This window comes from Coenobita brevimanus, chromosome 21 (genome assembly GCF_032717465.1).
Source record: "Coenobita brevimanus isolate Jiangsu-jjx chromosome 21, ASM3271746v2, whole genome shotgun sequence".
Classification (NCBI taxonomy): domain Eukaryota; kingdom Metazoa; phylum Arthropoda; class Malacostraca; order Decapoda; family Coenobitidae; genus Coenobita; species Coenobita brevimanus.
This window is the reverse complement of record NC_136974.1, coordinates 30784392-30805975: the sequence shown is the minus strand read 5'-3', so window position 1 is coordinate 30805975 and position 21584 is coordinate 30784392. Positions and strand designations below refer to the sequence as shown.

General features: G+C 41.3%; 1 protein-coding gene across 1 annotated transcript in view; it reads right to left on the bottom strand.

Annotated features, from left to right (window-relative positions):
- Positions 1-21584, bottom strand: part of Lrch (Leucine-rich-repeats and calponin homology domain protein) — a 323711-nt gene that overhangs the window by 107081 nt on the left and 195046 nt on the right. The window contains exons 2-5 of the mRNA XM_080266719.1: positions 20750-20894; positions 19364-19599; positions 5633-5769; positions 2344-2489 (exon numbers count right to left, since the gene is read on the bottom strand). Coding sequence (XP_080122845.1) covers positions 2344-2489; positions 5633-5769; positions 19364-19599; positions 20750-20894 — 664 coding nt within the window. The remainder of the gene's footprint in view (positions 1-2343; positions 2490-5632; positions 5770-19363; positions 19600-20749; positions 20895-21584) is intronic.

Sequence of the window (21584 nt, the reverse complement as noted above, 5' to 3'; positions counted from 1 at the left end):
AGCCACTGCTATGCAATACACCAGTGTAAATGGATATAATAACTGAAATGGAAGAGATTTCATATTTTCCAAACATTAAAGTACATCATAATTACTGTTAGCAATCGGCAAGGGCATCAGTCTTAGTGAAAGCTAGTATTGCTCACCATGCTTTATGTTAGTAAGTGAAGTAACACTGACAACATAAAAAAAAAACACAACAAACAATATGTGAGAAATCTGTGGTAAATATAGTGTGGGATGAAAAGAAGCTTATGTGCATTTTGTTGTACAGTACAAAGTGTATTATAATTCATGAAGTGTACATAAACAGTTAATATGAAATCCTATATGAACCAGAACACTGACAACCCAGTTGTACCACTAGTGACTGGTACTACAGAGAAAGTTCGGAGAGAATTAAAGTAAATTAAAAAGTGTATGGTAGCCGGCACCAAGAATATTAGTTCCACAGCCATGCCCAAATGTTGTACAAGGGTCAATGCCCACAGCCAACAACTTACACGAGCAACAAGCATAACAACGAAGGTGGACATCACCCCTGTCAACACCCCCTGGAACCACCCACTACCCGCTGGGGGAGTCACACCCTCACCCCTCCCGCTACCCACACGCTTTTTCACACCTACACTCCTAGAAAGCGGAGGTGGAGAATGGTGTCTATTTCAGTGATATTTACTACAGTACTAGGTACTGCTTTCAAGTTAACGACTACACCCTCTTGGCATGTGTATCCTACTGTAAATTCTTGAAATCCTTTCAAATGCTAGTCATCACCTGCAGAAATCAGCAGTCTCATACAACTGAGAGACTGCTAAATATGAACTCCACATAGCAGCCAAATGCCCGTCTGATGTCAAAGCATATTAGCACTGAGTTGCACAGCAAGTTTTAAACAATTACTGTAAAAAATTCATTCATTTATTCTATATCTAATCCAGTGTTGCCCCATGAGGAGCGTAGGAGCCTGGGGCTAGGCAAGTTGGTCCTGACATTTAAATTGAGAGTGACCAGAGTGTAAAAAATTAATAATTGTAAATACAGTACTCTGGATGCAGAAATAAATAAATTTAACTGGACCATAAATCTTCATGGGCATTATATGGCAACTGCAATTACTTTCTGGGACTTGACAGCATTTGCAAACATTTTTATCTGATAATTAGTTCAGAAACAGTGAAGATTTATGTGGAAAACTGCAATGTCATATAATTATTCTAAAATACTATACAGTAATACTGTTGTAACATAAAATCCTGTCAGTGTAAAAGTTAGAATTTATAATGTACAATCAAGCTCTACAACACTACACTCCTACATTTCAGAAACAAATACCTGTACAGAACAAAAAACAAGTGCATGAAATTAGTTATTTGATGGTCCGGTAGGTCAGATTATTTGTAATACAAATGATCACTGCTGCCAAAAATAAGAACACAGATTCAATTAGTCACACACACATGCCTGCACACATGCTCAAACGAGCACACAGACACAGACACAGACACAGACACACACACACACACACACACACACAATAAACAAATCAAATAATACATATCTTTCCTTATACTGTACATTATGTTCTGTACTAAATATATGAGGTATGTACAGTAAATACAAATTATGTAATTGTGCTTCCTTAGGCACAAAGTATTGCTACTAATATCATCATCATCATCTGGACCTCCTTTCCCACCCTAAGGCGGGGTGAGGAGTAGCAACACCCAGAGAGCCTAAGTTTGCCCAATTCAATGGGCCATGCTTCCATTCACTCATCATTCAAGCCCACACAATCCTGGCTCCATCAGAAACGCCAGAAAGTTTCACCCCATTCCGTAGCTTCAAATATACCTATCTGATAGTCAATCCGAACTCTGTCATGTTAAAATGGGGTGTTAAATCCCTGGTCATGCACTTCTCCACACAAAATTCATCCAGCCAGCTCAGTTTCTTGTCAGTCCCTTAGCCTCACCAACTTCCATACCTCTCTTCCTTACACAATCATCCACCATGTCCCTCCACCTTCTTCTTGGCCTACCTCACCTCCTCCCTCTTTCAAATTCACTCAGATAAGCCTTTTTCACCACTCTATTGTCACAAAATCATCCACCATGTCCCTCCACCTTCTTCTTGGCCTACCTCACCTCCTCCCTCTTTCAAATTCACTCAGATATGCCTTTTTCACCACTCTATTGTCATCCATTCTCTCCACATGATATTCTGTTACTAATAAACTCAGCAAAACTGAAAAAAAATTATAAACTAAAGCTCGCAGTCAGAGGCCTTAAAAACCTACAGTATCAAACTACGAGACTGAGTTCACCTTGGGTGAAAACCAACCTGAAATCTGTACAGGAAGATGAAGGCTTGCGTAGGTGCAGCTTGCGGAATTCTGCCTCTGAAGTAAGAGCACCTCGTTTCTTGTCTTCCTTCGCTGCTGCAAGCTCAAGCCACTTGAAGATGTGCACCCGTCCTCGTGTACACAACTGTTAGTCACACACATTGATGCAGAAAGTGAATTAGATAAACAGTCAGCATATCAGCAAGTCCTCGTTACATGAATCCTTTTTATTTCATTTACATATTATATTTGTTGCAAGTTCCTCTGATAAATTATAGTAATACAGTAATCCCCATACTTTCCAGACGCCCACTTTCCGGACATTGAGGACCTGGACCTTCGGAACCCAAAAATGGCCAAAAAAAGAAAAAAATCCCCCCAAAATCCGAATTTTTTCCCACCCGTAATTTGAAATTCCCACGCGGCACTGAAAAGCTGTTACACCACAGACCCTTCACCTCTTCCTTTCTCCCCCCTCCTCTGTCATGGTTGCCATTTGGTATTTTTCATTACCAAATGTGGGCCAATTTGGTAATGAAAAATTTGTTTGGTAATGAATCAGAATACAGTAATGCATTACCAAATGGATTTTTCACATGCATGAGGATACACAGGATGGAGAGGGTGGATTGTTTGCTGTCTCTGATTAATCTGCTAACCAACATAGCGTGAAAATAATCAACATGCTGTTAATTATAAGAAGAGTGATTACATGTATTTCCATTTGTATATACAGTATAATTAGTGAAGAATAAATGCTAGCTTTACGAATTTGGTAATGGAAAGTTAAATTTGGTAATGAAAATTGAGGAGTTTGGTAATGTAGCTGTTGTGATCTGGCAACTCTCCCCATCATCAACAGTTACTGCCTAACTTCGATCATGAGTAGATGCTTATTGCAATGGAAGCTACACATGCTCGTTTTTTGTGAATAAACAATGAATACACTGCAATACCTCGCCACTAGACAACAAGGGAATTTACAGTGTTGTGCAGTGTTAAGAAATTTGAACTTAGAGTGCAAAGGATCAACTGTGGAGTGAAATTGGCAGTTGAAACTGGCAGTTGAAACTGGCATGGTGCAGATAAGAACAATGTGCAGTGTTAAACATTTATAACTCACAGTACAAAGAATTAAGTGCAGCACAACACTGGATTACTGTATGTGCTTCAAGAGCATTTTCACCACTGCCAAAGCCTTAGAGAAGATGGCCACAGACATGCTGTAAGTACCCTGGCTGAGGTACAGTCATTTCTAATTCCTCATTCTTTGCTTCCTTTTCATTTATTTCATGCTTTATGTCCATTATTGGTGTGAACAGGGTCTTAAATAGGTTTAAATAGGTGCTATGCATGTCCGGTAGGGAGTTGTTTAGGTGGCTTTCAAAGTTAGGCTGGGTTAGGGTCCTTAAGCACCAGTCCAGGAGCCAGGGGCCCACTTCCCGGACGGGACCACTTTCTGGACATGCCTTTGGCTCTAATACATCAGATAGTAGAGGGATTACTGTATTTCCACTCAATGCTTCACTGATACCTACAAAACTGATATGCCTGTTCCGCAGCTTAGAGTACCAGATGTATGGAATGAGATCATATTTTTTCTAACATTTATGTGACATCTAATGAGGGCCACCTGTATCATCAGGGATGTGCTCCGATATATCACAACTTATTGCACACAAATGGTATCGTAAAATGGAAAAATAAACCTATGACAAATCAGCTTTCACTCTCATCTTAAATATCGGGACCAAATGCTTAGCCCCGGGCTCCTACACTCCTCATGGGGCAATGTAGGATTGGATGATGGATGGATGGACAAATTAGCTGTATATGTATTAGTGGAACTATAAAAGACAATTTTTCTGTAATTTACTATGGACATAATTTCCAAGAAAGAACATTCTATCTATCTATCTATATCCAGATGCCTCAATCCTGTTCGGCGTGGCCACAAACAAATCGCCTCCACGTCGCCCTGTCCCCCGCCATTTCACTGTCCTGCTCCCAACTCACACACCCCTCTCTCATATAACTCTCCACCCAATCCCTCCATCTCATCCTCGGCCTCCCCCTCCCTCTCCCCCCTTCCACTTCACTCACATACTGTACATTCTCTTCGTCAGTCTTTCACCCTCCATCCTCTCCACGTGGCCAAACCACCTCAGTGTATTCCTCCTAACGCTTCCTATCACATCCACATCCACACCACAATGCTCCTTTATATCCTCATTTGTCAGCCTGTCTCTCCATGTGACTCCACAGGCTCCTCTTAAATAACTCATTTCCACTGCTCTCATTCTTGACTTGTGCCCTTCCAACAACATCCAAGCTTCATTAAAACAGGTATTTATAATGACTTGCTAACAAAACCCAGCATTAAAGTAAAACTATACATTCCTGAAATTAATGCTAGGTAGTTACTGTAGTAAAAAGGTGGTGAAATATCAAATAAAGTTCTTGCCTGCCAATTCTGAAAGATATCAACTCCTTCAGTGCAATGACATGTTTTCCATCTTTATTGTTGCTTGTCCCATACAATATTCTGTCTTAATCAGAAACAATTCTATTAATATGGAAGGGTTAAAAACTCTCACTAAACCCCAAAAGCGTAAAAAAGAAAAAAAAAATGTACAATTATTAATTCTACCACCACACTTATTTATTCAGCTGGAGAATGAAGTTTATGCAATTTCCACAAAAATTCTATACCCCTAATGTCCAGCTTGAGTATTAAACTATAGCACACCAGGATGTGTAAAGTACCATATAACATCCAAAAATCTACTGTACAGTACAGGTATATGCTTTCTGTCAGAGAATACACTTTTGCAACTGAAGATCACATTACTGGACATGTGAGTGTGGCCTTACACCTTTGTTGACCAATCAGGAGTGTTGAGGCCCAGGCTTGCTACACAAAAAGAACAATAATGGAATGAATGACCAGTTACTTGCCCCTTAATGGAAGTACATGAGCAATAAACTCCAATCATCCCTTGGATTTAAACCATTTACAAGTCACATCAGCTTGGTGCACCTTAATTCATTAGATGTGTGTGTTGTGTATAGGGTTATCAGTCATCATAGTAAATGGTTATCTGGATTACTGGAAACAACCAAGAAACTAACTGGCTAGCCACTATGTGTACAGTCACCCAAAGGTAGCACTACATTGAGTGAGTGGATAGTGGAACATCCTGAAAAGACAGGAGAATGAGAACAGCAGGCAATATATGACTTACTTCACAGATGCAGGGAAAAAAGGATGCACTGTATTGTACTCACATTGGCAGGAGGGTGATGGAGAGGGTTGCTGTGAAGAGAAAGGGTGAGGAGAGAGGACATAAACCGAAGCTCTGTGGGCAGCACTGATAATCGGTTGCCACTCAGGTCCAATATCACTAGCCGCAGGAAGCACACCTCTGTTGGGAAAGAGTACAACAAAATAAATGCATGTGCATGCACACATACACATAAACACTTATTCAAAGCTGCAACCAGTATTCATTACAGATCAAGGATGTGTTCCTAAACATTACAATTTCTACATGCAACTGGTAAACCTGCTGCGTAGAGGGCAACAGAACTTTCATAAGCTCTTTTGTTTTGTTCTGAAACTGCTATATAAAGAAGTAGCTACATTGACAGGAATGAGCCATAACAAGGATTTACTTCTATACAGGCATTTGAAAAATAAGGAATAACTGTACTTGGTGAACACTGCAAAGGCAATTTAATGATGACTTCATAAGGGGAAGTGAAATCAAATTTTAAAATGTCATCACTTTAATGATCAATGACTGCACCTGCACAGGAGGGTGCAGAAACGATCATCCTCACGCTCTCTCCTCCTACGACCTAAAATTCATTAGATGCTGTGTATTGCATAGTCACATCTTGCTATACAAGGAGACTGAGTCAAATTAAAATCCACTTCATAACAAAATGTCATATGATGAGGTTGATATAACAGGGGTTCAATGGGGACAGGCATGGGGACAAGGACCATGTAACCTAAACTTTCAATAACCCTTACCCTTATAGGCTTGCCCCTGGTAGCACTATAACTTTCACTACGGATGCATCCTTGCTAGACATAATTTCCATGTAACAAGTCTCAGTATTTCACTCAACAAAATTTATCTTTCCACTTATTTGGAAATAGCAACAGTGTTTCAAAGGCCTTGCAACCTCAGAAAAGAAGGAAAGGGAGACAATCACAGCAAATGTAAACAGCAGGTGGCAATCTTGGCTCAAACATCTGACTGTTTGCTTGAGTGAGAGGCACCGTGTATGCAAGAGATTATTGTATGCGGCCACCGCGATTATTGTATAAGTGAATTTCAATATCATTATCATGAAACTGGGTATAACTTTTAGTTCACTGTTTTATCAATTTATCACATAATGAGCAACTGATTAACAAGCCCTGACTTTATGCATCTCAAAATGACTGAACTTTGACTTTTGCTTTCTATGGAAGGGATAACTTTTACAGGACCCCAACATCTGGTTCTTCTTTTCTCCAATCATCATCCAATATCTCCTTCCCTCCTCTCTCTCTCTCTCTCTCCCTCTCATTGCCTCATCAGGAACACAGGGGCATAAGGCAAAGCTACTCAGTTAACTCTGGATAGGTAACCTGGGGTTTGAGATACCCCACGCCCTAAAGATCACGTTGTATTTATATGAACTTAAGACCGAGAGATCTCTCCATCCCTTTACCTTCCTGACTAGTCAAATCTTTCATGGGGATGATGGGGTCATTCCTGTAACTGGCTCTGATTTTGTTCTATAGAGCCATTCGGGTATCTCATACCCCAGGTTATCTATCATGTGAGGTCACTGGGGTTTGTCAGACTTTATGTGTGACATCAATAGTAATATAGTAAAAGTGTAAAAATATGAATGATGAATGATGATGTCTAAAACTACTTTTTCCTTTTTCAGGATAAACAATTTTCAGGTGAAAGACTACAGATATGGAAAACGGATTCAATCAATGAGCGATTTATTGTAAAACTATGTGGCTGCAAGAAATGACTAATGGAAAACGAATGTGCCAAAACAAAAACATTGACTAAGTGGAAAAAATGGGTTCTTGCAATGACAGTAATGTCTGTAATGTACAATGATGGTGGACTTGAGGGTTTGATGATACGAGTGAGGATGATGTTGACTTGTTGTTGAAAATTTCTTCTTTCTTTTCAGATTATATACATGTGCCTGTTTTCAGAATAAATAACAAAATGGCTGATGACAGTGACAATGAAATTATGAGTGACAGTAGTGTTGACGATCTTGATGATGATGATGTGGAAGTAGATTCTATAAATAGCAGTCAGAACAGTTCAGTTGACAGTGATAGTGATGTCAGCGACAACTCTCCGCCACCGTGAAGGAAACACCTACGCACATTATGCCCAAGTGCCACCGCATCTGCCCGTGCTACAGGTGATCAGGTTGCCTCCACATCTGCTCGTGCCACAGGTGATCAGGTTGCCTCCACATCTGCTTGTGCCACAGGTGATCAGGTTGCCTCCACATCTGCTCGTGCCACAGGTGATCAGGTTGCCTCCACATCTGCTCGTGCCACAGGTGATCAGGTTGCCTCCACATCTGCTCGTGCCACAGGTGATCAGGTTGCCTCCACATCTGCTCCTGCACCAGGTGATCCTGGTGCCACTGCTTCTGTTGCAGGCCAGTCATCCTCCACCACAGGACGTGAATTACTTGTGAGATTCACCTCAAAGACCCTTACAGGCAAAAATGGACATTGGTGGTCGACGAAGCCAGTAGTTAGAAGTAGCTCAAGAACACCCAGGCGAAATCTGTTGCCAGCTTTCAACTATGCAGCACCTACACAGCTGTCTTCTGACCCCAGCCCCACACATTGCTACGAGCACTTCTTCCCACTTGACCTAAATGAAATTCTCACACACACAAACACCTACACTGCCACAAAAGCCCAAAAATATAAAACCAAGAAGGCAACAGTAGAAAAGCAACGTTCAACGAGTTATCAGCACTCATTGGTATTTTGATTTTCTCAGGGGCCAAAGGTGATAATGATGTTACCAATAAGGAAATGTTTAGCAGCAAGTACGGCCCTGCCCTGTACCGTGCTGCAATGTCAGAACGGAGTTTCTGCTTTCTGCTGCACTGTCTTAGATTTGATGACCACAATACAAGGGAGCAGAGAAAAGAGAATGACAAATTGGCCCCTATCAGAAAGGTGTGGGACTTATTTATTGCCCAGTGCAGAAGTGGCTACACACCAGGAGCAGATATTACAATTGATGAACAACTGCTTGGCTTTCGAGGACCATGTCCTTTTAGAATGTTTATTGCCAATAAACCGGGCAAATATGGCATACAGATAATCATGATTTGTGATATGGAAACTAAATACATGCTAGGGGCCATCCCTTACCTAGGAAAACAAACAAAACCACCTCAGGGTATGTCCTTAGGCCATTTTGTCACAGTGCAATTAGTGGAGCCTTACAAACATATGAACAAAAACATAACAGGAGACAACTGGTTTACATCTCTGCCACTTGTGAATGACCTTCTTCAAAATTATGGCCTGACATACATAGGGACACTGAGGCTCAACGAGCCACATACACCAGCAGTGATGACTGATAAAAAGGTCATCCCAAAAGGTTGCACTGCTTTCCTGTATGACAGAGCACTGACCATGTTGTCTTACCATCCAGACAAAAAGAATGACAATTTGTACTGTACAACTCGTCAACAATGCACGACCAGCCTATTATCCAAGCCAATGGGAAGCCTGAGATAGCTGAATGCTACAATAGGACTAAAGGCGCTGTCGACGCATTCGGTCAGATGTGCACTCATTACTCGTGCAGCCGAAAGACAAGACGATGGCCATTATGTATGTTCTATGGCATGGTAAATGCAGCAACTATCAATACATGGATCATCTACAAGAGAATGGAGAAGGACAGAGGTGAACCAGAGATGGAGCACCATACATTCATGATGAAACTGGCAGAAGACCTGATCTTCCCATGGGCAGAGAAGCAGATGTAATTTCAAGGCTTACAGAGGAGCACACAGATGACAATAAGGGATGTGTACAACATCAACATTCCACATCAGCAGCCAGCTCAGAGTGCCAAAACAATGAAGAGATGTGTTTTCTGCCCCAGGAAGAAGGACCACAAGACTTGGCAGCAGTGTATACACTGCCAACGCCTGGTGTGTGGTGAGTACACCACACCCATCTGCAGTGACTGCATTCAGATCCAAGTACAGTAAGTTCTGTCAAGGATTATCATTCATTCTACCTGTATGGTATTACATGTATTCTAGTATGTTATTACATGTATATTTATGCATACAGATCGAAACAGTATCCTGGAGTTATATAAAAAAAAAATTTGTGAGAAGTGTCCCCTGAAAATGACCAAAAATTACATAATTATTTATTTGTTATTTTTGACCTCTTGCTTTTTTTACATTTTTTCATTTCCTGTGTTTCTCCATTTGTTTACAGAAGGTCCCAACATCTGTCTACTGTGGATAACCCAAGAAGTCTACGTTTTAGTTTTCAGTTTTCCTAGGGTTAAGGTTAAAATTGATATGTATAAATTAGCGCACTTTTTTTTTTCAAAAATTTGTAAAATTTTTTTTTTTCACTTACACCACTTTTTTTTGCCACATTGAATGGAAATACCTTGAATTGTGTGTATGTTGAAGCATTTTCCAATAAAGCAAAGAAAATTACTATTATTATTATTATTATTTTTGTTGGGGTATGTCATACCCAAGGTTACCAAATATAGTAAAAAAAAAACATGGTTACCTATCCAGGGCACTTAAGGTAAAGTGACCACACTCACTCACTCCTCAAAGGCGTTATATGAGCAACAAACCTCAACCACTCCTCAGATGAAAACCGTTACAAGATCCAACCAGCTGGAGAGCCTTAGCTCAACAGACCATCATGCATCATTTGGCTATATGGTTACCACCCAGCATAGTAAATGGTTTCCTGGGTTACAGGATGCCATTTGCCTTGTTACTCATTGTTGAGTCATCTGAAGGCATCACTCCACTGAGTGAGTGGATGATGGGCATCCCCACCCACCACTTCTTGAAAACCTGCAAACTTGCAAAAGCCCTTTAATTCTGAATGCCAACTTTTCAAGTCCCAAAAATCCCTTTTTCTTTCTTTCTTAATCCCTTTTTCTTTCTTTCTTTTTCAAAAGATCCCTGTTTTTTGTATTAGTTCTGATTTTTGTTGCATACTTACCATAATATAAAAAAATAAAATAAATAAACGAGAATAAAATCCACCAGACACCCTGTGACTCTGTTCTGGGAAATGGGACTGAAAATTTTTCTGACCTGTTGAGAACCAACATTATTTCCTTCAATCCTAGTGCAAGTCCTGATCAAGTAATCAATCCATCTCTCTCTCTCTCTCTTACAAATGGTTAGGCTTGTGGGCTGCAGCCAGGATTTTGGAGGTCTGAATTACATTACACCCTCGATACAACGAACTAAATGGTATGTACCAGACCCTTGACGTTGAAGTCAAACACCATGCCATTCGGTAATTTTCCAGGTGCTGTGGCTTATACTGAATAAAGATCATCAAATACAGAGCATTGTTCGGCTGTACAGTCATACAGTATCACATATAACTGGGTCTAAATGGCTCTTTCTCTCAATAAATACTCTATTTATGGCTCTTCTCACGATGCTGGTCACCCAGAAATTGATGCAGCGTTCTATGGGATGCAATGAGAGGTGGGGGGGGGGGACGCCGTGCTGGTCCCGCACGTCCATCCTTTTAATGAATGAAAATTCGTTAAATGTACATAACGTCTGGTCAGCTCAAGGTGGTCATTAAAACCAAAATTCATTAAATGAGGGTTCTGTACATTGAGGGTTTACTGTATGTAGGAATAACTATCCTAATCATTTCTCTGTGTATGCTGTTAATAATTCTCCCATTTTGTACTTCTGCTTTCCATGTTTTTGGATCCTACCCAACATCATTTTTAGGGGGGGAGGTCCATTCTTAAAAAAAAAAAAAAAGAAAAAAAAAGAAAAGAAGGGGGGGGGGGCAGGTCAGGATGATGATGATGATCATAATAATACTCTTGCATATAACACTTTCTTGTCAATGCTCTTTGAGCCACAAGTATTTTCTGCACACAACATACCCTCTTATTCACTATACCCCAAATGTTACTGTACTTGTTCACACTCCTGCTTACAATACATGAATATTTATTCATACTTATACAATGTCTTTTGCACAAAATTCGAAACTCATTACCAGACATTTAATTTCCCTTCCAGATCATCCCACAGCATTGTACTGAATTACCCACAAACATAACGTTTGCCACCTTACATTCACTGTCTCCTGTTTTTTATATCTGTTAAATCTGCAAAGAACAAAGGAGTGGGTGCTGAAATGATGGATGAATAACAAACTAACATCTAATAATATTGGCGATCCACACTGCATCAAGATAACACAATTATACTATAAGCACAACAACTGAGATATGGAAACTAAATGGAAAGTGAGAGAGAGGAAATCAGGAAGGAAGTGAGAACAGTAAATATTTGTGATCATGGGTACACAAATGGCCAGTAATGTCTGTATTTTTGGTGGTGACAGGCAGTAAATGAATGACAGGCTATGGTTGTGTGTGTGTGTGTGTGTGTGTGTGTGTGTGTGCGTGTGCGCGTGTGTTCTTAACTAATTGCATCTTTACAGGAATGAGTCAAGACCATACTGTCCCATGTCTTAGCCATTTTTATCATACATATCGTTAAATTTATGAATAGTTTTGGCACACACTGTTTTATTCAGCAATGCATTCCACTGATCAATTGCCCTATTTGGGAAACTGAATTTCCTTATGTCATTATAGACTCTATTTTTATGTGTTTTTTTTTTTCAGTGTCCTCTTGCTCATGCATCCCCATAAGTTATATTCATTTATGTCTATTTTCTCTTTCCCTGAGATGCATTTATATAGCATAATCATGTCTCCTCTTTTCCTTCTCTCCTGTAGTGTTAGTAGATTCAATTTTTCTAGTCTTTCTTCATACCATAGATCCCTTAAGCTTGGTACCCACCTCACAGCTGCCCTTTGAACTTTTTCAGTCTTATCTATGTGTTTTTTGAGATGAGGATTCCAGACTATTGATGCATATTCCAGGGTTAGTCTGATGAATGATGTTATTATCTTTCTCATCCTGTCTTCATTTATATATGTGAATGCTATTCTCATATTAGCAAGCAATGTATACATGTTACGTACCTTCTCACTGATGTGGTCAGCCAGAGATAGTCTGTTACTGATAATCACTCCCAGGTCCTTCTCCCTTTCTGTTACGTGTAGGGTAGAACTTCCTAACTTATAATACCAAACTCTGTTGCATCTTTATCTCTTTTCTAAGGCTATTTTAATGGTCACTGCTCCTCTGACCTGTCTGCTTGCATCCCTCCACCTCCACGACGGGCGCATAGCACCCGTCTAGCAACAAACTCTCATCCCTTTTCTGTCAAACTCGCTAATGCAAGAGTTAACTGTTACTCCCAGTCCTTCATTTATGCAAGAGATCAACTCTGGAACTGTCTCCCTCTGTCTGTATTTCCTACTTCCTATGAGCTCCAGTCTTTCAAATGCAGTGTGTCCATGCATCTCAAAATGAACGGATCTTGAATTTGGCTCTCTTTTGTACTGTTTTTGTTTTTTCTTGGAAGGAACAGTTTGTGGGCTCCTGGCCTTTGGTTCCTTCTTCCTTGCATTAAAAAAAAAAAAAAAATCTAGTCTTTTTTCACTTTTACCAAAACTTAATTACATGACACTTGTCCACATTAAATTCCATTTGCCATTCACTGCTCCATTCATGAAGTTTATTCTTCTTGTAACTCTTTGCAAGAATCTGTTACTAATTTTCCTTTGTATTTTTGCATCATCAGCAAACATATTTAGATGGCTTCCATTTCCAATGTTACTATGTCATTTATATATACTATCTATCTATCTATCTATTGCCAGATGCCTCAATCCCATTTGGGGTGGCCACAAACAAATCACCTCCAAGTCGCCCTGTCCCCCGCCATTTCACTGTCCTGCTCCCAACTCACACCCCTCTCTCTCATATACCTCTCCACCCCAACCCTCCATCTCATCCTCGGCCTCCCCCTCCCTCTTCTCCCCTCCGCCTCACTCACATACACTCTCTTCATCAGTCTTTCACCCTCCATCCTCTCCACATGGCCAAACCACCTCAGTGTGTTCCTCATAACGCTTCCTATCACATCCACATCCACACCACAACGCACCTTTATATCCTCATTCGTCAGCCTGTCTCTCCATGTGACTCCACAGGCTCCTCTTAAATAACTCATTTCCACTGCTCTCACTCTTGATTTGTGTCCTTCCAACAATGTCCAAGCTTCACTTCCATACGTTAGAGTTGGTATCACAATACTGTCATGTAGTAACTTTTTCACTTCCATGCTCACTTCCCTGTTTCTTATCACTGCTTTCAAAGAACCAGCAACCTTTCTTCCCTGCTGTACCCTTTCAAGCACTTCACCCTCCAAACCTCCATCCTTACTCATCACACTACCCAAGTACTTAAACGTACTCACATTTTCCAATTCCTCACCATCCAACCTCGCTGTACATTCACTGACTTCACCTCTTTCAAAGACCATCACTTTACTCTTCCCTACATTCACTTTTAGATTCCATTTCTTACATACTCTCCCAAACTCATCCACCAAGCCTTGCAGCTCCCCTTCGTCTTCACTCAACAACACAGTATCATCTGCAAACAACAGTACAGGGAGTTTCCAAACACTATCCTCTCTCACCATGGCCACTCCAACATCCACTACCCTACCTTGTACCTCTTTTATTACCCCATCCATGTACAGATTGAACAACCATGGAGACATGACACATCCCTGTTTCAACCCAACTTTCAAAGAGAAAAATTCACTTAGTTCACCATCCACATGCACTGCAGCCTTCGCACCATCGTACATACTATTCACAGCATTCAACAACTTCCCATCTACTCCATATATTCTTAACACTTTCCACAATCCTTGTCTATCCACCCTGTCATATGCTTTCTTCAAATCCATGAAAGCCGCATATAACTTCTTTCCCTTATCTAGAAGCTTTTCCACTAAAGATCTAAGAATGAATATCTGATTTACACAACCTCTTCCCTTCCTAAAGCCTCCCTGTTCTTCTCCAACTAATTTCTCTGTTCTTTTTCTAACTCTGTCAATAAGTATCCTACCATACACTTTTCCTATTATACTAAGAAGACAAATGCCCCTATGATTACCACACACTTCTTTTTCCCCTTTTCCTTTGTACAAGGGAATAATTATACCTGACTTCCAATCCTCCGGGACTCTACCTTCCTCCCAGGCCAATCTGCACATCTTCCACATCCATTCTACTACTATCTCTCCCCCATGCTTCAGCATTTCACCACACACTCCATCAATTCCTGGGGCTTTCCCCGACTTAACTTTCTTCATTGCTTCCACAACTTCTATCCTACTGATTTCTTCCTGTCTTCTCACCTCCCTCCTTCTCCCAGCCATTCCCCAGCCACTTATATTCACATTACTTCCATCCTCTATGTTCAACAATTCCTTAAAGTGTTTTCTCCATCTGCTCACTTTTTCTCCCTTCTCCACTAGTAATCTACCATTTTTATCTTTCACTCCCCTGCTAACTTCACTTCCACCCTGTCTTGCTCTTTTCACTTCTTTTCAGAACATTTTCTTACAGTCCCTCCACTTTACACTCAAATTCCTTCCAAATTCCTCATCCACTCTCTTCTTACTCTCTCTCTTACTAATCTTTTCACCTCTCTCTTTCTTTCTACGTATAACTCTCTCTTCCGCCTCTCAACTTCTTCCACGCCCCTATTTCTCATCCATTCATTGTATGCTTTCTTCTTTTGTGCCACAGCCTGTCTCACCTCTTCAGTCCACCACGCTGTTCCTTGCACCCCCCTCAGTCTTCTCTTCCTTCCACACACCACATCACATGCTGCACATATTTCTTCTGTAAATATCCTACACACACCTTCCACGTCTCCCATCTGCTCCAATTTATATTTGCCCAATCGTTCCTCCACTTCTCTCTTATACTCTGCCTTTTTCTCATCCTCTTGTAACCTTTCCACTCTCCTTGCAACTACTCCTTCCTCTCATCTTTCCCTTCTTCTATTCCTCCATCTTACTATCTATCTATCTATCTATTGCCAGATGCCTCAATCCCGTTTGGGGTGGCCACAAACAAATCGCATCCAAGTCGCCCTGTCCCCCGCCATTTCACTCCCCTGCTCCCAACTCACACCCCCCTCTCTCATATACCTCTCCACCCCAACCCTCCATCTCATCCTCGGCCTCCCCCTCCCTCTTTCTCCCTCCACCTCACTCACACACACTTTGTCAGTCCTTCACCCTCCATCCTCTCCATATGGCCAAACCACCTCAGTGTGTTCCTCATAACGCTTCCTATCACATCCACATCAACACCACAACGCTCCTTTATATCCTCATTTGTCAGCCTGTCTCTCCATATGACTCCACAGGCTCCTCTTAAATAACTCATTTCCACTGCTCTCACTCTTGACTCGTGTCCTTCCAACAACGTCCAAGCTTCACTTCCGTACGTTAGAGTTGGTATCACAATACTGTCATGTAGTAACTTTTTCACTTCCATGCTCACTTCCCTGTTTCTTATCACTGCTTTCAAGGAACCAGCAACCTTTCTTCCCTGCTGTACCCTTTCAAGCACTTCACCCTCCAAACCTCCATCCTTACTCATCACACTACCCAAGTACTTAAACGTACTCACATTTTCCAATTCCTCACCATCCAACCTCGCTGAACATTCACTGACTTCACCTCTCTCAAAGACCATCACTTTACTCTTCCTTACATTCACCTTTAGATTCCATTTCTTACACACTCACTCAAACTCATCCACCAAACCTTGCAGCTCCCCTTCGTCTTCACTCAACAACACAGTATCATCTGCAAACAACAGTACAGGGAGTTTCCAAACACTATCCTCTCTCACCATGGCCACTCCAACATCCACTACCCTACCTTGTACCTCTTTTATTACCCCATCCATGTACAGATTGAATAACCATGGAGACATGACACATCCCTGTTTCAACCCAACCTTCAAAGAGAAAAATTCACTTAGTTCACCATCCACATGCACTGCAGCCTTCGCATCATCGTACATACTCTTCACAGCATTCAACAACTTTCCATCTACTCCATATATTCTTAACACTTTCCACAATCCTTGTCTATCCACCCTGTCATATGCTTTCTCCAAATCCATGAAAGCCGCATATAACTTCTTTCCCCTCTCTAGAAACTTTTCCACTAAAGATCTTAGAATGAATATCTGATCTACACGACCTCTTCCCTTCCTAAAGCCTCCCTGTTCTTCTCCAACTAATTTCTCTGTTCTTTCTCTAACTCTGTCAATAAGTATCCTACCATACACTTCTCCTATTATACTAAGAAGACAAATGCCCCTATGATTACCACACACTTCTTTTTCCCCTTTTCCTTTGTACAAGGGAATAATTATACCTGACTTCCAATCCTCCGGGACTCTACCTTCCTCCCAGGCCAATCTGCACATCTTCCACATCCATTCTACTACTATCTCTCCCTCATGCTTCAACATTTCACCACACACTCCATCAATTCCTGGGGCTTTCCCTGATTTAACTTTCTTCATTGCTTCCACAACTTCTATCCTACTGATTTCTTCCTGTCTTCTCACCTCCCTCCTTCTCCCAGCCATTCCCCAGCCACTTATACTTGCATTACTTCCATCTTACTTGAATCCTAATTCTGGCCACCACCAAGTAGTGGTCAGAAAGTCCACTCCCCCAACCTCTATAAGCTCTTGCATCCATTACACATCTTCGCATCCTTTCATCCACACACACATAATCAATCATTGCCTTCCTTTCATTCAGTTCACCACCCACCCTTCTCATCACTCGCCATGTATACCTGTGGATCATTTTATGCCTGAAGAGGGTATTGGCTATCACCAACCCCCTCCCAGCATAAATGTCCACTAATGCACTCCCATTCTCATCTATCTCAGCTGGCACACCCCACTCACCAACTATTCCATCCACCTTCACATTCCCAACTTTACCATTCATATCACTGATCAAAAACACTCTCTCATTTCTTCCAAACTTTTCCATGCACACTTCTACATTTGTCCAGAACTCTTCTCTCACTCTTCTAGCACGATCTTGCGTTGGCGCATACACACACACAATCGCCCACATTTGTATTCCAACTTTCAACTTTACCCATGTGGAGAGAATGGAGGATGAGAGACTGACTAAGAGGGTGTATGTAGGTGAGGTGGAGGGAGGGAGAGGGAGGGGTAGACCGAGGATGAGGTGGAGGGATGGAGTTGAGAGGTATATGAGGGAGGGGGGGGTGAGTTGGGGGGAGGGGAGTCAAATGGTGGGTGACAGAGTGACTTGGAGGCGTTTTGTCTGCGGCCACCCTTTGCGGGATTAGGGCGTCGGGCTATAGATAGATAGATAGATAGAACTTTACCCACACAATCCTTGACCCAACTGATCCATACTGTCTTATGCTCTTCTTCCATCTTTTACTCACAACTATATATACTCCTTCCTTTGCCCTCTCATTCTCACCTACTCCTGCACATATACGCCATCCATACTCCCATTCTCTCACCTCCTCTCCATTTTGTTTCAGTTATTCCACATACATCCACTTACTAAAAACATAATTGGTGGCAGCACTCACCCCTGTGGAACTCTGCTAGTCACTTTCCTCAGTGATGAGTAATTTCCCCTTAGTTCTGTTCTCATTTCCCTTTTTCTGAGAAAATCCTGCATCCAACAGTACAGATTGCCTTGGATACCTCCTCGATGGTACAGTTTCCATGAAAGTCTTTGGTGCTGTACTCTGTCAAATGCTTTCTTGAGATCTAAATAGATACCGTCCACCCATCCTTCTCTTTTCTGTAATGTTTCTGTAGCTCTAACATAGTAGCTTAATAGATTAGTAACACATGATTTTCCCTTTCTAAAACCAAACTGCAATTTCTATTCCCATACTGTGCTCTTCTAGATGGTTCACCTGGGCTGGTGAAAATGTTTGTGCGGCCATAATTTCCACCCACATGCAAGCACTTTATCCGGATAAAATGGAAAAATGTAAGCATAATAGTTTAATACAGCCAGATCACAATGTCCAGGTTATGGATCATAAGGATAATGGACGTCCTGATAAAAGGGTTATTACTGTACTTCCTGAATTCTGGCCCACAAAAGAACTCTCTACACCACCAAATGTTATTGATCCCAGTGATAACAATACCCCCTGACTTCATCAGCTGGAGGGTAAAAAGTGCACATTCATATTCCATCCTACTTAACAAAATAACTTTCAGTATGTTGATACAGGCAGTCCTCACTTAAGTCTTTGCAGTATGCAAGTAACTCAAAGCATTCCTTTGACTTTTTTTTTTTTTTTTTTGGGGGGGGAGGGGGGAGAGGGGACGATCTTAACAGCACTGTAATACATCATTAGCGCCTTTCAGTGAAACAGGTAAAAAAAATACTTGATGCTGTGGCTTCAGAGCCCTTTGTACTGTGTGGTTTGGAAGGTGAGTTTGGGTGGTGTGATGTGACAAGGTGGAATGATGTGGTGTGGCTCTGTCAAAGCCAGTAAAGATTGCAAGAGTGAAGTACCGCAAGTCTGGAAATTAGTGAGGGAGACACAGACGGAACCACTCTATAGACGCTCCTGTATCAACAAGGTGGTCATTCACCTGCAACTTAATTAGAAAATTGCTTTCAGTAAAACATCTTTGGATGAGAACTCCTAGTCAATGTGCTGTACTACCATAGTTCAACAGTATAATATAAACTCACCAGATGGAAGCGTCTGTAACAAATTTCTCCTTAAGTTGAGTCTCCTAAGAGCATCCAATTCCATTAAAGCTGGAGGAAGGTGGGCCAACTGATTGTATGATGCATCTAGGTCCATCAGTGAGTGGAGATGCCCCAGCTCCTCCGGGAGGCTCACCAGCCGATTTCCGGATACATCTAGGACACGCAAACCAGCGAGGGAACAGACGCAACCAGGCACTACACTCAACTGGTTTCGGCTGTAGTGAGATAATAACATAATGTATTGTACCGGTATGACACTTAACAGCAGCGTAAATCATGAAATGCGACTGAGCACAGTATACAGAGTGCCCTCATTATATGTCAAGGCTGTAGACTATTCCAAAATATCATGTCCACTTTCAAAGACTATCTCTACAAATTGCAAAACTGGCAAATATCAACACTCTGTAACCTCACTGCTCTCCACACTATCCACTCACACAAATTCCTGAACCATTACACAATTACATCACAACACATGTTGCACCAGCCACTCTCCCAGTCCCAATTTTCTTGCTGCCCACTACTTGACTTCTCTGGGTACCATATCAAAAGCTTTCACAAAATCCACAAAATCCAAGTATAGCTCGCCCTACTTTCGCAAAAGACCTCCTCTGTAACCACGTGACTGTAAGACAGCACTGACTGTACCCCTACCCAGTGTGAAATCAAGATGCACATCATCAATATTCACGCTCCCCCTAATGACATTCTCCCACACCCACTCAGCAGCTTTCATCATCTGGTCTCACAGCTTCAGACCCCGACATTACAATGCTCCAGTATATCTCTCTTCCCATCACGCAAGAGGAAAATTCTATGAGAGAGAGAGAGAGAGAGAGAGAGAGAGAGAATGAAAAATGTTATAATGGAGAGAAGTATTTGCTTGATACAAAAATATCTGTTTATCTATGGCCAGACGACATAATCTCAGAGTGGGTGGCCATTTCTCTCTAAGTTACTGTAGTTGTTTCACGGGGAAGAACACTAACCCTCCGCCAACCCACAAGTTGGTAACATGTATGGGATGGTTATTAGGTTACCACCCAGCGTTGTCAATGGTTTCCTGGTTTACAAGGAAACCATTAGGCTTGTCACTCAATGTAAAATATCTGAAAAGGAAGGAAGGCTAATAAAAAGCGACAGGAAAAATGGTTGAAATATAAGGACAGGAAGGCAGACACAGAAAAAGAAAGATAATGGTATAGGAAAAAGTAAGCAGCATTACATCAAGTGAGACCATCACTTTTGTTTAATCCACATTTACTCTCAAATCTCTGTGCCCCATTCCATCTCTCAGCATGGTGATCCTGTATAAAAATACAGTATACTGATTATAAAAATATACTGAAGAGATTAACAAACCTGAGGATGAGGTGTGTGAGGGAATGGAGTGCAGACAGAGAGTCTGGGAGTGACTTGATGACATTCTGGTAGAGGCTGAGATGCTCCAGTGAGGTGTATGTCGTCACCTCAGCGGGCACCTCACTAAATCTATTCTTCGATAAATCTGAAATAAAATAAATGCTTAAATCATCACAGAAATAACACAATACCTTTTACCAAATCTACAAAGAGGTGAAAAGTAAAGTCTAAAGTATGTCAAGTTTAGGTTTAACAGATGCCAAAGTTAGGTTCAACGTACAGTACCGTATATCGTGGTTAGGTGTGAACTGCTGCATGCTCAGGTTTTGTTCATTGTATGCCACAGCTCAAAGCTAGTCACGGAAATACGGTTTTCACTGTGTGTGTGTGTGTGTGTGTGTGTGTGTGTGTGTGTGTGTGTGTGTGTGTGTGTGTGTGTGTGTGTGTGTGTGTGTGTTTGGGAGAACAGGGACAGGTATAATCATCCATACTTCCAACCCAATAGTGAATGACCTGAAGAATGCCTGAAATTCTCTCTCTCTCTCTCTCTGTATACGGGAAATAAATACAAAGGCCATGAAGTGTGTGTGAAGGGTAAATCACTTGTCTGCGATGGGGTATTTTTCGTTTCCTACTTGTTACCTTAACACCTTTAATCTACTTATGATAGAGACTTTCCAAGCAGGTTAGCTAAAAGCCTTCACTAACACAATGCAAGAGACTTCCTTAGCCGAGTCAAATTCTCTGGAGACAAAGATACGGTATCAAAAATAAAATAAAAATGACACCCAGTGACAGAATGGGTTAAGGATTAGAACTGAACGTCTTTACCTTC